Source organism: Arachis duranensis, chromosome 5 (assembly GCF_000817695.3).
Source record: "Arachis duranensis cultivar V14167 chromosome 5, aradu.V14167.gnm2.J7QH, whole genome shotgun sequence".
NCBI lineage: Eukaryota > Viridiplantae > Streptophyta > Magnoliopsida > Fabales > Fabaceae > Arachis > Arachis duranensis.
Genome location: NC_029776.3, coordinates 1562736 through 1580633, shown reverse-complemented (window position 1 = coordinate 1580633; position 17898 = coordinate 1562736). Strand labels below are relative to the sequence as shown.

The 17898-nt window shown below is 30.5% G+C and overlaps 2 protein-coding genes across 2 annotated transcripts in view; one reads left to right on the top strand and one right to left on the bottom strand.

Moving 5' to 3' along the window:
- The first annotated feature begins 2092 nt into the window (after nucleotides 1-2092).
- LOC107487016 (uncharacterized) lies at nucleotides 2093-3196 on the top strand. Its single transcript, XM_016107596.1, has one exon. The coding sequence runs from the start codon at nucleotides 2093-2095 to the stop codon at nucleotides 3194-3196; it is 1104 nt and encodes a 367-aa protein (XP_015963082.1).
- An 11099-nt stretch (nucleotides 3197-14295) lies between these two features.
- The window catches only part of LOC107487163 (glycerol-3-phosphate acyltransferase, chloroplastic), a gene marked incomplete in the record, with an annotated part of 6317 nt that continues 2714 nt past the window's right edge, over nucleotides 14296-17898 (bottom strand). Inside the window, 9 exon segments of the mRNA XM_016107764.3 lie at nucleotides 14296-14548; nucleotides 14759-14937; nucleotides 15473-15571; nucleotides 15663-15782; nucleotides 16324-16402; nucleotides 16640-16750; nucleotides 16843-16904; nucleotides 16997-17098; nucleotides 17232-17289. Coding sequence (XP_015963250.1) covers nucleotides 14803-14937; nucleotides 15473-15571; nucleotides 15663-15782; nucleotides 16324-16402; nucleotides 16640-16750; nucleotides 16843-16904; nucleotides 16997-17098; nucleotides 17232-17289 — 766 coding nt within the window.

The following is a 17898-nucleotide window of genomic DNA, read 5'->3' as shown; positions in this document are numbered from 1 at the left end:
ATGTCCTTCGGGAGAGTCTCAACCTGCAAAAACTGCACAAATGAGTTAGTAGAATAAATTTCTGATCTATCAAATTTCTATACTATTCTGTCCTCCCTCTCACTTGTTAATCTGACAGATTGGAGAACTCCATGAAATTGGTTAACTAATTCTAACTCCCATTGAAATAGTACCCTTCTCCAATGAAAGTTCCATATCCACTCCAACCCATCCCAAAATCCACAGTCCCCTATTACAGATCTGACTTGGTTTGAAACCGAGAAAAGTCTTGAAAATATATCTTGCAACACACCACATGGCAGGGGTGCAGGTACATAGAAGAAAAAGGGGGCAATGGCCCCCCCAAAATTTTAGTTTTTATTTAAAAATAAAAAAAATTAGTTTGGTCCCCCCTTTCTTTATTTCCCAGCCCCCCTCTCTTTTTGTTCTATCTTTTCCAAACCCCCTCCCTTTAATTTCTTAAAAAAAACCCAGCCCAATAGCCCATTTTCTATCTCCTTTTTTTATTTCCCAACCCCTATCCCTTTTTTTAATTCTCAACGTACAATCATTCCCCAATCCTCATCCCCTTTTTTTATTTCCCAGCATACGAGTCTCTCCCTCTTCCCCTTCCCGCCTTGGCTTTCCAAAATTTCAGGTAACGACTTTTTCTATTCTTCTTCTTTTTTATCTTTTTAATCTTCTTATCTTTTATAATTTTACCTCTTTGACTTTTATTTTTTTTGTTTTTTGCAGATTAAAAAAAAGATAGTAGTTTAACAAGTGATTTTTCACTCCTCTTTCTCAAAAAAGGTTCTATTTTTATTCTTTTTTATATATTTAGTTATTTACTTAATTAGTTAATTTATTATTATTTGTTAATTAAGTTTACGTTATTATATGTTAATTTGTATATTTAATTTTTTTTATTAGTTAACTATTTAATTACAATTTTATATTATTTATACTAGGATGTTAGTATTATTGTTCTGAATTTTAATATTTTATTTTAAATTGAAATATAATTTTTATATTTTATAAAGATTTAGACTGTAATTTACACTTTTTGCTAAATATATTTTTAATTATAGGAACTTATTTGGCCATTTGAATTATGAGTAAGTTCAAAACCATTGATACATTTTTTAAAAGAAAAGATCAAGAGAATGAAGATGTTTCTACTATTACTACTCCAATACTTGAGGGGTCATCAAATTTCATTACTTCAAGTTCTTCATTGAATAGCTCAAAGCGTCCACGACTTCTTCCAAATCAACTGGTTGTTTTTCGTTTGGAAAGAAATCCTGGAATGCAACCAATGATTTGGAAGTTTCCTCCAAATAAAAGAGATGAAATCCGTCGGGCTTATATTAAAGTTGGGCCAAATCAACCAATTCTTGATAATTATCCATTTTCTGGTGATAAAAGTCACCGTCGCTTTCAAGCTTCATGGTTTAAATTGTTTCCATCTTGGTTAGAATATTCTATAGAAGATGATGCTATATATTGTTTTCCGTGCTTTCTTTTTGCTAAGGAACCTTCAATCAATACGGGTTCAAATGCTTTTATTGAGAATGGTTTCAGAAATTGAAAGAAAGTAAATAATGGAAAAGAATGTGCTCTTTTGAATCACATTGGCAAAGGTCCTAACTCATTCCATCATAAGGTGCTGAAATCATGTGATGATTTGATGAAACAATCACAACATATTGACAAACTTCTTCATAAGCAAACATCAGAAGAGATTGAAAAGAATCGAATTCGACTAGGAGCATCTATAGATTGTATTAGATGGTTGATATTTCAAGGTTGTGCATACAGAGGACATGATGAAAGCCAAAGTTCAAGCAACAGAGGTAACTTTTTTGAAATGTTGAAATTTTTAGGATCTTACAATGAAAGAGTGAAAAAGAATGTTTTGGAAAATGCTCCAAAAAATGCTAAGTATACTTCAAATGATGTCCAAAAAGAAATTCTACATATTCTTGCTTCTAAGGTGAGAAATTCAATCAGAGAAGAGATGGAGATGCCAAATTTTGTATTATTGTTGATGAAGCTAGAGATGAATCTAAAAAAGAGCAAATGGCCATTGTTTTGAGATTTGTTACTCTAGATGGTTTTGTTAAAGAGATTTTTTGATCTTGTGCATGTCACTGATACTTGTGCAACAACTTTAAAGAAAGAATTGATTTCTATCCTTTCTCATTATAATCTCCAAGTTGAAAATATTAGGGGTCAAGGGTATGATGGTGCTAGCAACATGCGGGGTGAGTGGAATGGTTTGCAAGCTTTGTTTCTTAAAGATTCTCCACAAGCATACTATGTGCATTGTTTTGCTCATAGGTTACAATTAGCATTAGTGGCAGCTTCAAGAGAGGTACTTCAAATTCATGAATTTTTTACTCAATTAAACACTATTGTCACTATTGTTAGTGCTTCTTCAAAAAGACATGATCAATTACAAGAAGCTCAAGCAATTGAAAATGCAAACTTGGTTGCTCAAAATGAATTAGAAACAGGCAAAGGTGCGAATCAAATAAGCACTTTACAAAGAGTTAGGGATACTCGATGGAGCTCTCACTTTAATTCTATTTGCAGTTTGGTAAAAATGTTTACTGCTACCAATATTGTTCTCAATAATATCATTGAAGATGGGACAACTTATGCACAAAGAGGTGAGGCTTATGGTGTTAGTAAAATATTATTGTCATTTGAATTTGTTTTCACTTTGCACTTGATGAAAGAGATTATGGGAATCACTAATGTTCTTTGCCAAGCACAGCAACAACAATCTCAAGATATTCTTAATGCAATGTATATTGTTTCTACATCAAAGTTACTTCTTCAACAATTAAGAGATGGTGGATGGTACAATTTTCTTGCAAATGTTAAAGATTTTTGTGAAAAACATGAAATTGAAGTCCCTAATATGAGTGCACAATATGTTTTTGGAAGAGGTCGATCTCGTCAACGAAGTGTGACAGTTGAGCATCATTATCGAATAAATGTATTTTTGGCAACAATTGACTCTCAAATACAAGAGTTGAATAGTAGATTTAATGAGCAAACAATAGAGCTTTTGACTTTGAGTTGTGCTTTGGATCCTAAGGATAATTTCAAATCATTTAATATTGAAGAAATCAACAAGTTAGCAGAGAAGTTTTATCCCCTTGACTTTCCTTCTAATGAGCTAAATATTTTGAAATCTCAGTTGTAACATTATCAGCATGATATACCAAATCATTTGAAAGGCATTGGTACACTTTCTAAATTGTGCAACAAGTTGCAAGAAATGGGAAAATCAAGAACTTATCACATGGTTGATAGATTAATACGTCTTGTTTTGACTCTACCAGTGTCTACAGCAACAAAAGAAAGAGCTTTTTCAGCAATAAAAATTGTTAAGACAAGACTCCGAAGTAAAATGGCTGATGAATTTCTTGCAAACAACTTGGTCATCTATATAGAAAAAGAATTAGCAGCTATTTTCGACACAAATTCAATTATAGATGATTTTGAAAATAGAAAAAAAATGTCGAATAGCTTTTTTATGATACAAACTATAAGTGGTAATTTTTATATATTATTGTCTTACTTTGATTGAGATTATATATATATTTATTTTTTAATTTTATCAATAGAAATAGTAATATAAAATATAACATCGCTCCCCCTAAATAGTTAGCCTAGCTCCGCCCCTGCCACATGGTAGCCAATTATCTTCCCAAAAATGAATTCTTCTATCATCTCCTAGCTCTAATGATAACCCTCTGACCATCTTATCTTTCGCTTGCTGTTCTCTTATCTACAATTGACAAATATCCCTCCACGGACCCTTTATTTTAAGAACCGACTGATAAGAAAGAAGGACATTTGAATTCAAGTCATTGCAGGAGCACTCAATTTTTTTTCATAATAGACAATCCTCATTTGAAAACCGCCACGACCACTTAAACAATAATGATGTATTTAATGATGGTCTTATTATGTTTATGATTACTTAATGGTGGAAGGTAGGTTGATATTGGCTACAAATTAAAACCTCTTGAAGCAAGTAATGTACAAAAAATTAGCAACCTTTGTCAGAAAATCAACTTTTTTAATAATATTTAATATTTCTGCCTCATAAAATTAATGTATAACAACAAAGAATAGTTTAAATAAAATAAGGAAAAATATAGAAAAATAAATGTCTGATAAGCCAAAAAGTGAACAACTCAATTAATTATAATTATTAATAATTATTTTTAAATTTTTTAAATTCAAAATTTAAAAAATTTAAAACTGATAAAGTAAACCTAATTAAAGCCTATAAAAAGATTTTGCTTCTCTCCCATATTAACCTACCCACCTCCAACAACCACACACACAGACCCCTCTTCCTCACTGTAGGCCCTCTCAGCCAAGACGATCTCAAGAAGCTCGCCGCTGACAAGGCATCGAGTACGTCAAGTCTAGCTTGATCCTTGGTCTCGACACCAGCTCTACTGCCGCCTTTGTTGTCACCAAACTCGGTCATATCCTCTCCACCGGTCAACTCTCCAACATCATCGGTGTTCCTATCTCCAAGTGCACTAAGGAGGAGGCATGCTTCCTCAGAATCTCGCTCTCTGCTTCCAAATCCAGTGACCGTGCCTAGAAGCAACCACTCGCAGTGTCCTTCACCACCATAAAGCCTCGGCTCAGGTTCGCAACCATAAGAGTTCCCCCCAGCTCCGATTCGCAACCATAAGAGTTCGGTTGCAGAGGAGAAAGTAGAGACTGCGGCACCTGCGGCTGAGAAGGAGGAGGCACCAGTGGGATTCACCCCATCTGAGTTGGATCCAAACACGCCATCCCCAATATTTGTAGGAAGCACTGGAGGGCTATTGAGGAAGGCCCAAGTGGAAGAGCTCAATGTGATAACATGGGATTCTCCAAAAGAACAGATCTTTAAAATGCTCACAGGTGGTGCCGCCATAATGAGGCAGGGTCCAAACCTGTTGAAGCTTGCAAGGAAAAAGCAGTGCCTTGCACTTGGTTCAGTCTCAGGAGTTGTTTAAGGAAGGAGTGGTGGAGCACGAGTTGTTCTTGAATAATTACAGAAATATAAAAAAAAATATTTATTTAATATGAAAAAAATATCCTAATGCGTAACAAAAGAAATATCCAGTTATATTTTGACAAAAATAATTAGATACCTATAGAATTTAAAAAAAACTATGAAATTCTTAAAGAAATAGAGACATTCACATTTGCAATACAAAAAAATTCGAAAAATATATAAAAGAACATTCATTTAGTATGAAAAAGAAACATTTTAATACTTAGGAGCAGAAACATCCATGTATATTAACTTATTTTTATTAAGATGAACTTTAAGATTCAGTCCATTCAAAAATTGGCATAAATTAGCTGAACTCCCTCTTAATTTCCCAGTAAAATTGAGAAAATAAAGGATTTGTAACTATTAAATTGCACAATTTATATAATTTTATATGTCACTTATATATAGATTCAAAAATAAGAGTTTAATTTTAACGTATTATAAGTTTTTAATGATCATTTAATTGTTTGAATGGCCATTGTCAATATTTGTTGTTTGATTAAACAACAATTATATTATTCGAAAAAAAAAACACCAATTGCACCATGAATTAATAAAGGGAAAAAAAAAAGAAAGATATATTCGTTTCTTTGCAAAATAATAGAGTTTATTATTGAACAAGATGTTTGCCTTTTACACTTCATTACTCATGCAAAGTGGATTCAATGTGTGGTTTCCTTTAATTTCTTAGCTTTATTATTAATTTATTATTGTGAGCCTATTAAAGACGAGAAAGTTTATGAACGAATTTCAAAAATTGAAAAAAAAAAAAAAAAAAACTACCACAAAAAAACAAAATTGAAACACAAAAAGACTACCCATTTAGTGGAAAAGAGGCCAACCACCCTAAATTTGTCTGCAAGAAAGCCACAAAAATTTTATCTTATTAATAATTAAATTAACTAAAATACGATTAACTTTTTCGATATATTATCAATTATTTTATTAAATTTATCAGATATGTAATTAAAACTATTAGTTTTGATTTTTTCCATATCAATTTGTAAATTTTAACAGAATTATATAATTATATACTACTAATATTTTTTTTCTTTAAACTAAACTTTAGTCTTAACAAATTTATTTATTTATTATGTAATATACTTCATTTAAAAGCTAGATTCTTTAATAACAAATTTTATATTTGGACTGTACCAATTAAAGGTTTAATCAAATAATAATGTAGTAAATTCCAAGTAAATTGTTGATCTAAAAATTGTCATGTATAATGGGGTATTTTGTTAGAGGATGTTGGGTCTTTGGGAAACATATGGTTCCCAATGTCATTTTTCAAACACGAAAATGAATGAGGAGATCATCATTTTTATTTTGACTTAACATTTATGAATAAATTTTAATTGATTAAGGAACAGTGTTTTGCGTATGAATTCTGATTTGGTTTATTCATATAATGTATATAATACTGTACGTCAATAAATTTTTATTGGTCAAGTAACAGTGATATATATCATGTGTCGCCTTATCTAATAGTTAGGGTTATAAAAGGGGTCCATATTAATGCTTTCTGATCCAAAATAGGGCCCCAAATAGGCCATTACTTCCCACATAATAACAAATTGTGGCACTATTTTTGACAAGAGAGTAAAGTACCAAAATTATTATTCTGGTAAATTTAATTATAGAATAATTAAAAATAGTTTGTAATTATAAAAGATGTATTTTAATAGATAAAGTTATTTAAAGTCTAAAAAATTTTAAATTATTCTTCTAACTCTATCCATTTCTATTTTTTAATATTATTATTCACTATCCCAACTCCCAGTCTTTTTTTTCAAATTTTTTTTAATTTTTTTGTTTTTATTCTATTATTTCCTACTTATTGGATCGCCTCTAAAGTTATTGTGTGGTTGAAAAGAATAGGAGAAAATTAAAAAAAAAAGTGAGAAATTAAAATGAAAATAGAAAATTGAGAAAAGAGAATTTGAAAAAGGGATTGGGAGTTTGAAAATAGTGGCAAAGATTATTAAAGAATGAAAATAGATAAAGTTAGAATTTGGGAGTGATTATGTTATGTCATAGAGTAGGATAATTTAAGAATTTTTTATTATTTTTTAAGGTATAGATATAGTTTTAACTATCGAAAATTATCTTTATAGTTAAAAATTAATTTTAATTTTTGTATTGTCAAATTTAATTTGTCAGTATTATAATATTTTATTATTAATTGTAACATGTAATACTTTACTCTTTTGATTAATATAAATCTTTTGATAATTTTTTTTAATTTGAATTCAAAATTTTATTTTAAAAATAATAAAGTATTTATCATTTTTTTAAAATCAGTTTTGGTAAACGTCAATTCACTTTAATCTGATTAGTGTATTAATAGATACTTTTAAATACTAACGTGTCAATTGATGTATTCTCTTATTAAAATTGTATAACTAATAAAATAAAATTTGTTGAGATAATACATAATTTGTTATTTTAACTACAAAATATTATGTTTAAATTTTTGAAATAATAAAACTATATTTTTATAAATTTATGTATAAAAAAATATATCAAAATATTTCTCGTCATATATAATATATAATATAAATAAAAATGGGGCAATTGAAGGTGGCGCGTGTAGGTGAGTCCCCTGAATTTTGTTGAAGGATTGCAGAGAAAGAAGAGAGAGGTTGTGCATGAAATATATCAAAATCAATGTGATAAGATTAATCAGTGTAGCATGCACATATCACACATCACATTATATGATTTGAAATTTGACTATGTCATCCATGCCCACACCACAACACCCCCTCATTCCCTCAACTTGTCTCCCTCCTCTCCTTTTTTGCCACGTGTATCACTAGGAATATTGCAAAATCTAATTTGGATAAACCAAAAACACTGAAAATTACAAATTGTTTCATAAATAATAGATAAAAATTAATAAATTTTACTAATTTCCTAATATTTTTGTATATATTTTTGTGTGGGAGCGAAAAAATATAGAACATATTTTAGTATTGGAACGAAGGGAAGGATAAAAGTCATATATTCTAATTTAACTCGTCCAATTAACTATCTTTCAGAATATATTAAAGCTTGATTCTTTGGAATAGTTAGCATTTTTTTTTTTGTAATTTTTTAGTTTCAGTTTCCAAATTAAATATATAGCACTCTATATGTTTATGTTCATATTTCAAATTCAATTAAACAAAATTTTATATTGTTTAATGTTCCTCAAATATATATATATAGAGAGAGAGAAAAGCTAGGATCAAATGAGATGGCATTGTCAAATTAAATAAATATTATTACTAGAATTTTACTGAATGAAAACAGATAAAAAGTGACCAAATAAAACTGCTGCTAATCATAAAAAAAAAACGTTGCAATGTTCCATATTCTCTTGTAGTGTGTTATGATTTCAATTAAAAAAACAGATATGGTTATTCCTTTTTATGAGTTTGTACATGGATTTACAGCAATGTTAAATTGTTCAAAGTAATAAAATGAATTTTAACCAAGCCTTAGCCAATAAGTGGAATCATATAATTAAAGAACATGAATACTAGATAGCTTGTATTAAAATGTGAATATAACCTTGTAATAAATGTAAATGACAATGATGAAGATGACACAAAATAAAATACAAAAAAGGAAAGACAAGCTAAGAATGGAAAAATATAAAATAAAAGAAAAATAATTAAACTTGAGCTCAAAGATTTTTTAATATATATCTTATTTAATTTATACACAGTACAGAATCTCCAATGGAAAATTTGACATTTTGATTATCATTGTATGTTATTTTGATTCAAAAGTTGGGTCGAAAAAATATATATCCTATAAAAAATTTATGAGCAATATAATTTTATTTAAATTCATATCAGTATTTAAGACTTTAAGTTATATATATAATAAATTGTTTGACATCTCCAGTAACTTGATAATCTACAATTTTTTATTTTCTGTTTTAAAAAGTGAAGTTCTTTATTCCGCTATTTTACATTTTCCACCTCTTTTATATATTATTATTATATTCTCTTATTCAATAAGGTTCACTCATATTGGCCATAGAGGTTATTTCCAGATCCAAAATTATCTACTTTTAAGGACAATTAAACATACTTTATTTAATAAAGGCATTCAAGAATCGCTGTAGCACAATTGACAAGTTATCTATCTTAATTACATTCTTTATTTGGATTTTGGAGCCTTGCGCCTTGGTACCAAATAATTATGCTGAGTTTTTTTTTTCCAATAAAAAAATTAGCTGGGAAAACAAGATAATAAGAGCATGCATATTTCTACCCTGAAGAATAATATTAGGTAATCAAAATATGATAAACAATAAATAAAAAAATATTAAAAAATTATCAAAATTTATTATTTTTAGTTATTAATTAGTTATCAATATTTAAAACTGTAGGTTAAAATATATTCTTAAATTACTAAACAAAATAAATTGAATTGATTACTAAAAATGATAATAAAATATAATAAATTTTAATAACTCTTTAACATTTTTTTTTATATAAAAAAGTTCTACTAGACACTAACTAATTAATGATGACTAAATTTTGATAAAAAATGATGGTCCTGGAGACTTTCTGTTACTATAATGCAAATGAATGTGCTTTTATTGTTATAGTACAAATTAAATACCATAAATGAGTAATCAATGTATACACATCATAAAGGAATAAACTAATATAAATGACAATGATATAATATTAGTTTCATTTATAAAAAAGCGATATTACAATATTAATGAACTGAAGTCACATAAATAAAGTAAAAATAAGTTTTGGCAGTTTTGAGTTAAATATTTTTGTTTTCCAAACTTTTTTGTTTTTAGAATAACATGAAAAATAATTTATTTATTGTAGTCTTTATTGTACATTAGATAGTGTTTGGTAGAGAGATAGAGATGAAAAGACGGAGACAGAGTTTGAAATAAATCTCAATATTCTGTTTGATACAAAATATGAGAAAGAAATTAAAATAAGAATGAAATTTTAATTTAATTTATAAAAAAGTAAAATTGAAATTAATTAATTGAAATAAAGATATTTTAGATATAAAATGTTATTAAAGTTTCACTTTTTATCTCTAAAAATTTTAGTCCCCTATGTTTCTACTTTTTTTTAGGTATTAAAATCCTGAAATTTTAGTTTTTGGAGATAGAGACAGAAATTTTAATACCAATCTCTGAATCAACAAACATGATATTGAGTCTCAATCTCCCAACATTTGTCTCAGTATCTTAAAACAAATGTTACGTAGGAGTCATAATTCGATTTTATGGTATCTTAATTTTGAGTTTATAATTGACCATACTAATAGTCATCATTATTGATTTAATGATCAAACGATTATATGACATCAATGTCATTCACCTAATGTTAAACACCTTCTATCTCTCAAAGCTAAGTTCTGAATTCTTGTTATTGTTACTGACTTAAGCTTTTATAGATATTTACAACTCGTATTATTCATCCATCAAGATATACCTCATCCACTAAAAAATAGAGCAAATTCAATCACTGCTACTGGACGAGTTACACCACAAAGAGAATAACCATACAATAACATAACACAATTATTAACAGAAATAAATTTCTTAAATTATTATCTTATTTACCGTTTAAGATTTTGAAATTAAATTAAATATTTATGATAAATTTCAGAATAGAACATCACATGTATAAAATAAAACCTGCATTTGAAATATGGGCCTGTCCTCGTCTTGGGGCCCACTACTGACATGTATATAAGGAGAAGATTGGCTCTTCCCCCGAGGTGGCACCCCCCCTTCGTCCATTCACCAGCTCAAGTGCTCGCCAGCTCGGCTAGTCCGCTACAAGTGCGACCCAAGTTAAGGCGTCCTCACCTATCCATCCTTTCACTTGTATACCCGACCTGTCCGAAATCCGACCACCGAACAACTTTAAACTAATTAACTCTCACACACACACCCCCAGAGCTTACCACAATGCAAGAAATTAAAACGAGCCATATATTATACTTAATTGGCTCTCATAACAACATATATGTATATTATTTGTTTGGATTTTATTATAGATGTGGTATCTTTATAATGTATATGGTTTGGTTAGAAGCTGTAATTGGCTCCTCGAAGGAATTGAACATGCACACTCCTCGGCAAGATCTTGTTGCCACTCTTCTGTTTATCGTAACTAGTAAAATACTAATTATATACTATTAAATACTTGCATGACAATGTGACATTATTCGTAAGTCTCGTGCATGCAACCTTAATTAGGCCACTCATTTTCTTTCTATTAATTAAATAATCACATCGCCCTAAGCTTTATTTAGGGTTAATCGTGTCGTAACGTTACCACTTACCACCACCTACAAATTATTCAATGGGGACCAGAGATAGAATACCATGTTTCTTAATTTTGTAACGAGAAAATACTCAGTTTGATCTTGAAGTTACACTCTAATCTCAATTTAATTCTTGAAATTTTAATTACCTCAATTTAATCCTTAAACTTTTTAAATTTTAATCATATTAGTCCCTGTCGTTATTTTCGTCACAGAGTCAATTGAAAAGTTCAGAAACTAAATTGAGACGATTGAAATATCAAGAACTAATTTGAGGCTCAAGTGTAATTATAGGGACCAAACTGTGTATTTTCTTTTTTGTAACCGATACTAGTAAAGAAACAAAAAAATCAGTTAATAATTGTTGGGAATAAGACACCATTCCCCTTGAGAAAACACCTTTGATAGAGAAATAAAATAGACACAATTACAACACAAGAATTTAACGTGGAAACTCTAATTATCGGAGAAAAAACCACGGCCGTTGTCAAATGACAACCAGAGAATATCACTATGTGAAAATTGTTACAACATATAGACTTCTTTCTCTCTAACACCGGCACCCCAGTACACTCACACTCTCTCAAAGCAAATATCTAACTACACCTCACAACACTCTCTAATCAAAGAGTATAGAGGAAAAGAAAAATCAGATACAAGTTTAAAGTGTTTCTGACTGGTGCAAAAACAAATGGAGAACTTAGCCTCATATTTATAGTCTAGGTCACTCACTCCATTTACTATCCTAAGCAATATGGGATTAATTCAACCAAATCCTAACAATAATCGACTAACAAAAAAATTTATATATCCACGTATCTAAACGATGTTTATTATTTCCCCGAAATTGATCCTTGTCATTTTATAAAAGGTAAAATCTTGAACTGAATAGGTGTAGTAGTGTCATTCTTGGGGGAATCTTCTTGTGCATGGAGTTAGAAAAATACAGTGAGGGTACCCCTCACCCTTTCTCGTGTTTCACATAGGAATTTGAAGGATAATATTTTTGTATATTTCTGTGGACAGTGGACACCACCTCTTCAAATAATAAAAAATAATAAATGTCAAGTCTTAATTTTCCTTATAATTAACTAGCTAGTACTATAGTTTTTTTTTTTTAGAAAAATTGTACATAAATTTATATTACATTTAATACGTAGTCGAAAATATGTTCAACTACCAATTTTAATTTAATTTAAAAATTAAATGAAACCCCTAAAATTATATATTATGTATATATGCATGTTCTTGAAGTAGACCTAGTAAAGAAATGCTCCAAGAATATTGTATTTTTAATTTCTCTCTCTTGTTGATATGTGGTAGAGAAGTTTACCCTAGTTGAAACTTGAAAGACATAGGGTAAAATGAACATCATGGGGCCTGGCTCGATTCCAAGTGTTTCAAGATTTTAACGCTAAGTTGCTGCTGTGGGACAGTGATGATATTGCTATAAACAGCAAAGCTGGGGAAAAGGGAAATTTAAGTATAGAAAGGACCAAGTTAAAATTTAGAGGAGGAATTAAATGAAAAATGGCATGCATATAGTAACAAAAATTAGGTAAAGAAGTTAATAACGGAGAAAAATCAATAATGCCTCACTACTCTAGCTACACCTAAGTCTCCTTTCAAAGTGATGTATCATTTTATGCTTGTAAAATTATTTATTTATCAATTTTTAATCATGTTTATAGGTGGCTTATCAATAATTATTGTTAAGAGTTTCTCTATTAATGACTGAAAATTTCCGAAAACAAATTTAATGTGACAAAAGAGTTTAATTTTGAATGCGCTGACATAGTGGTTTAATTATATTCGTTTTTTTGGATGACCATTTACATAGTCAATAGAAAAGAGTTATTTTTGCTAACATAGCAATGTATAATTAGATGCACGTATAAAAATATTTTATATTGACTATCAAAATTAAATTCGTGATAAAATTGCGTAGAAAGACATATATTCCACTTTTACCCTCAAACCAAGCTTAAAATCTTGAAAGGATCTTGATGACCTAAACGAAATCCATCAGCACAAGTGAAAATTGGCTTTCCCCATGCTGAAAGCAAAAGGCACTAAAAAGGAAAACCCTAAATAGAGAAAAAGATGATGGAGATGCAAATGCAATGGGATGCAAGAGGATTGGGCAAATGGCAAAGAAGTAGCAGCAGCAAATGTGTGCTTGCTTCCGTAGGAGCATTGGCACTGGCAGTGTTAGGACTAGGACAAGCATCCTTCAATGATCAATTGAGACATTTACTGTCACTTATCTTCTATCACTTTACCGTTTTCTTTTAAAATGACTCACTTTTTTTTACTACCTGAACAACTACAGCGTAAACGGCTAAAGGTATACGTCAACTATTAAAAAGTAGGATAAGGACATAAGCTTCTCTTCTCTCTTTTTTTTCACCTCATAAATAGCCCAAGCATGTTCTTTACGAGCTGGGCCTAAATATAATTGCTTTGATCCATATTCAAGTATTAAAGGACAGACAGCCAGTTCAAACAAATAACGGGGCACACAGCAAGTCAGCAACCCAAGAAAATCTGTTATTTTTATTTTGAAAAACTGTTAGACCCTGTCTTTGTGATAGAATAAAAACGGGGTTCGAAATCCGCCTTATTAAAGCAGCAATCCATTGATCAATAATAAACTCTTAAATAAAGTTCAGATTTGCAGCATATTAACCCTTGGCCTATAGCACTGGAAGATACCGTGGACGACAACAAAAAATAAAAAATATTTAATGCTCTTCATCCAATCTCACAATCTAAAACATTTCATCAAGAGACAGGTTGTAGTAGGGCCAAACAATCATATATATTGTGGAATGAATTTGACTTGAAAGTTATACATGGAAGTAGTAATTAGCTTTCATGTATTCATTCAACTAGCTACAAGAGATTGATACACAAAATTGTGAGTAACAAAATAATATTCAAATGTAGTAATCTTGATGATCAGTCAATGGGACCGGAACTAAGAGGGACCTGTACAGTAAAGTGGCTGAATTTGTTTAAGAAAAAGGTGCCTGCAAACTTCCATCCAGCTAAATAGCTAATCATTCATTGGGTGAAGGCAGCAAGCAACGAGCAATTCCCTCTGCACTCTGGTGAGACTCGGATAAAATTGCTTGAAAGCGTCTTATAAGGGGAAAAAAACATTTCGACCTTCAGCAAAGGAAAAAAAATGAGAAAAATAGAATATTAATTATAATTTTCCAGGTTTAAGTAAATATGATATTATTCGGACCTCCCATTTAAATCCTTTCTCTGCACTTAAATTTAAAGATATTATCCACTTTAAATTGTATCCGCCAGATTAACGTATGTGTAGTTATACAGCTGCATATTTCTAAGATTACAAAGTTAGAATTGTACCTGATTATCAGAGAAAAATATAATGAAGAACATTCAGATTTGAACTAGTTCCACGGCTGTGACAACGAGACTTTAGGAGTTGACGCTTGTAACCCTTTTTTGCCATGTACCGCAGCTTTCAGCACAGTATATTGCTCAGTCACGGAATCATACAGAACTTTTGTATAGTCATCCTTGGCCTGCTCCAAAGTCCAAATATAATCCATAGCATACCAATCAAATTAACGATGGAAAAGAACGCAATCTCTTTTTCAAACTTAGATTTTACAAGTTAAAACCACCTGTTGATTTGAGTAGAGAACTCAAGGATACAAAAGACAGGCATTGCACTTAGTTTCACAAGTATTCATTTCACGAAAAGAAGGTAGGTAATACATTCAGATGAGGCAAAGTTCTACTTGCAGGCCATCACAATTTTTACATTCAAAAGTCATAGGCAGATCAGGGAGGGACTTCTTAAAAGCATAAATTTTACTTGGAATTTATTTGTGCAGTCTCAACAACAAAAACAAAAATATCACTTTTTTTGTACTTGAAATACAGCTTTAAACAAAATAAGATTGTTATGACTCTTAATTAATTACAACTCCTCAGTTGGAAGATAACAATTCGACAATAGGTGATTTCTCCCAGGAAAACTGGTGGAGTCAATGGCAAATAAGAAATCTAATAAACATGGGTACTGAAAAGTCCAGGATATAAAATTTAACAAACCTGTTCAGGTTTTCCACCAGAAAAGCTTATTGGTGGAGTCACAGATAAGGCAGTCCCATGAAAAGATATAATTCTTTTCTCCCCAATCTTTTTTTCCACCTGAAAATATATGTACACACACATTAATATAAGATATCAATAAAACAAACAACAATAAACCAAAATGGACTCTGCAAGACAAGAACCATACCGTTGCTGGAGGGGGCATTATATCATAGCACAGTAATGCCATAGGATATATATGACCTGGTGGACCAGAATTCTCAACAAGTCTTCGCATATTGTCTACTGAAGCAGGATCAAAGGGTGCCTAAATACCTTATATCAGTACGGAAAGATAGTAGAACTGGCAGTGTAATGCACAAAGTAGAGCTTGATCACAAGGTTTGTTCACAACTTCTCAGTTCTGATACAAATCCTAATGTTCATATTTTATTTTTACACGCAAAAGAGAAGGAAATAACTGTGAACAATAATCTAATTTTTCAGAGTTGCTGGACTGCATTTAGGAAAGATAACATTAGATTTATAATAGGCAGAGGAACTCTGTCTATCACTGTCACCAACTTAATACCCTTTTGACCTTGAAAAATCACCCTCAATGTTTTTCTTAGGTTAAGATTTATCTGACACAATCTAAAGAGAATCTATGTAAACTAATGGAAGCATAAAACAACCTAAAAGTCAGCATAGAAAAGAATAACTACAAGAAAACATGAGTTTGAACTATTCTACTGGTCAATATGATTAAGTTACATTATATCTATGATATATCTATGATATGATAACTTCAAATAACTGGGACTGTAATGCTCTTTTTTAATCTCATTTTAACAGGAAAATTAACTTACTGGTACAAATTCTCCAGTTTTTGGATCTGTTCGATCCCTACCACCACTTGGGGCAATCCAGATTAGCTGAGATCCACCCCTGTACCAAAAAACAGAACTTTAACAGCTGAAAGCCAAAATAATGGACATTTGACCAACCAACACAAACAATTAATTGAAGAAATTCTCTGCAGTTACTTTTTATATTTCCTTTTAAGAATTATATTTAAATTTCAAAACTTACTGGTTCCAAGAAAACATGGACTAAGATTGATAAACTACAGAATTCAGAATCTATAAAGAAAAACAGTTATTAACTCTACACTAATAGATATACCTTAAAAGCACAGCCATCTCCTTCAAACTCCGTGTATTTGCTTTTTTTTTCATCTCTATTTGTGAGGGGTCGTCAAGCATGTGCTTTTTAGAGTATACACAAATCAGATTCCTATAAAAACAAAGATTATTACGTCAACTACATTTGTTAAAATAAACATATGGGCATATTTCAAATTTAATAAAGAGAAGTATAAAATAAACCTGCCAATACTGAAGGGCTTGCACAAAGGATCAGTAACAACTCTATCTCCTGCTACATAGATCTGTATAACAATTGGCAGAATTCAATTACTTCAGCAGTTACACATGTACACAAAGACTGTTAAAACAACAAAACAAATTATAAAAAAATTACCATGTTTTCAGCAAGATGTGGGGCCTTTTTTTCAATTAGCAGTGCAATAACAGCAGGATCTGCTTCAGTCTGGTGATTTGACATCAAGATGATATTGTGTCCCTGCAGTAATATTTGAGTCTTAGAATTCCCTCCCACATCTATTAAAATGTTAACAAAGGGAGAATATACAGCAAGCAAATAATCAAATAGATAACTCAAAGGCATAAAAAGTAAGGACATTAAAAACTGTAACCTTCTTAAGTCTTTCTTCCATTTCAGTGAAAAGGGGCATGTTGCCAACATAAGAATTTCTGCAACAAAGATCCACCCAAATTGCGTAAAGCTGAGGCACAGCATGATGGAATTCATATTGTATTTAAAACTGGTTATCAAAAAGCCCAAACACTTTGAGAATGGGGTTTACAGTTTGCCACATTCCGCAGACAACACAAGTCTATTGGTGAAGTAAATGGCATGAATGAGATTTACTAATAATATAATAGAGTTTTAGAAATGAGGAGAATTTGAGAGTATGATTCTGAATATTCTGTATATTAATTTAGTGTTAGCGTTGAATTGTGCTTTATATACATGTGTAGACAAGTGTGTAGATGTGTATAGCTTGTAAGCACAAGCAAGCCTCGAGCAGAGAGGTCATTCTATCTTAAATTAGTTATCACAACTGTCTCAGTAGTTACAGCTATCCCATCAAGCTAATTGTCTTTACTCTCTTACTAGCTTACTCTATTAAGTGTAGGTGATCAACTATTAAAGTCAAATCAGTAAATCAAACAGGTTGATATCAAACATAAGAAAGAGAGACACAAGTTTTAAAACTCACTTGAAATCAATTAGAGGACGGATATAATTTTGACCAAACGTGTAGTAGTCAAAAGGCTCCCTCTTTGCTTTGTGGTGTG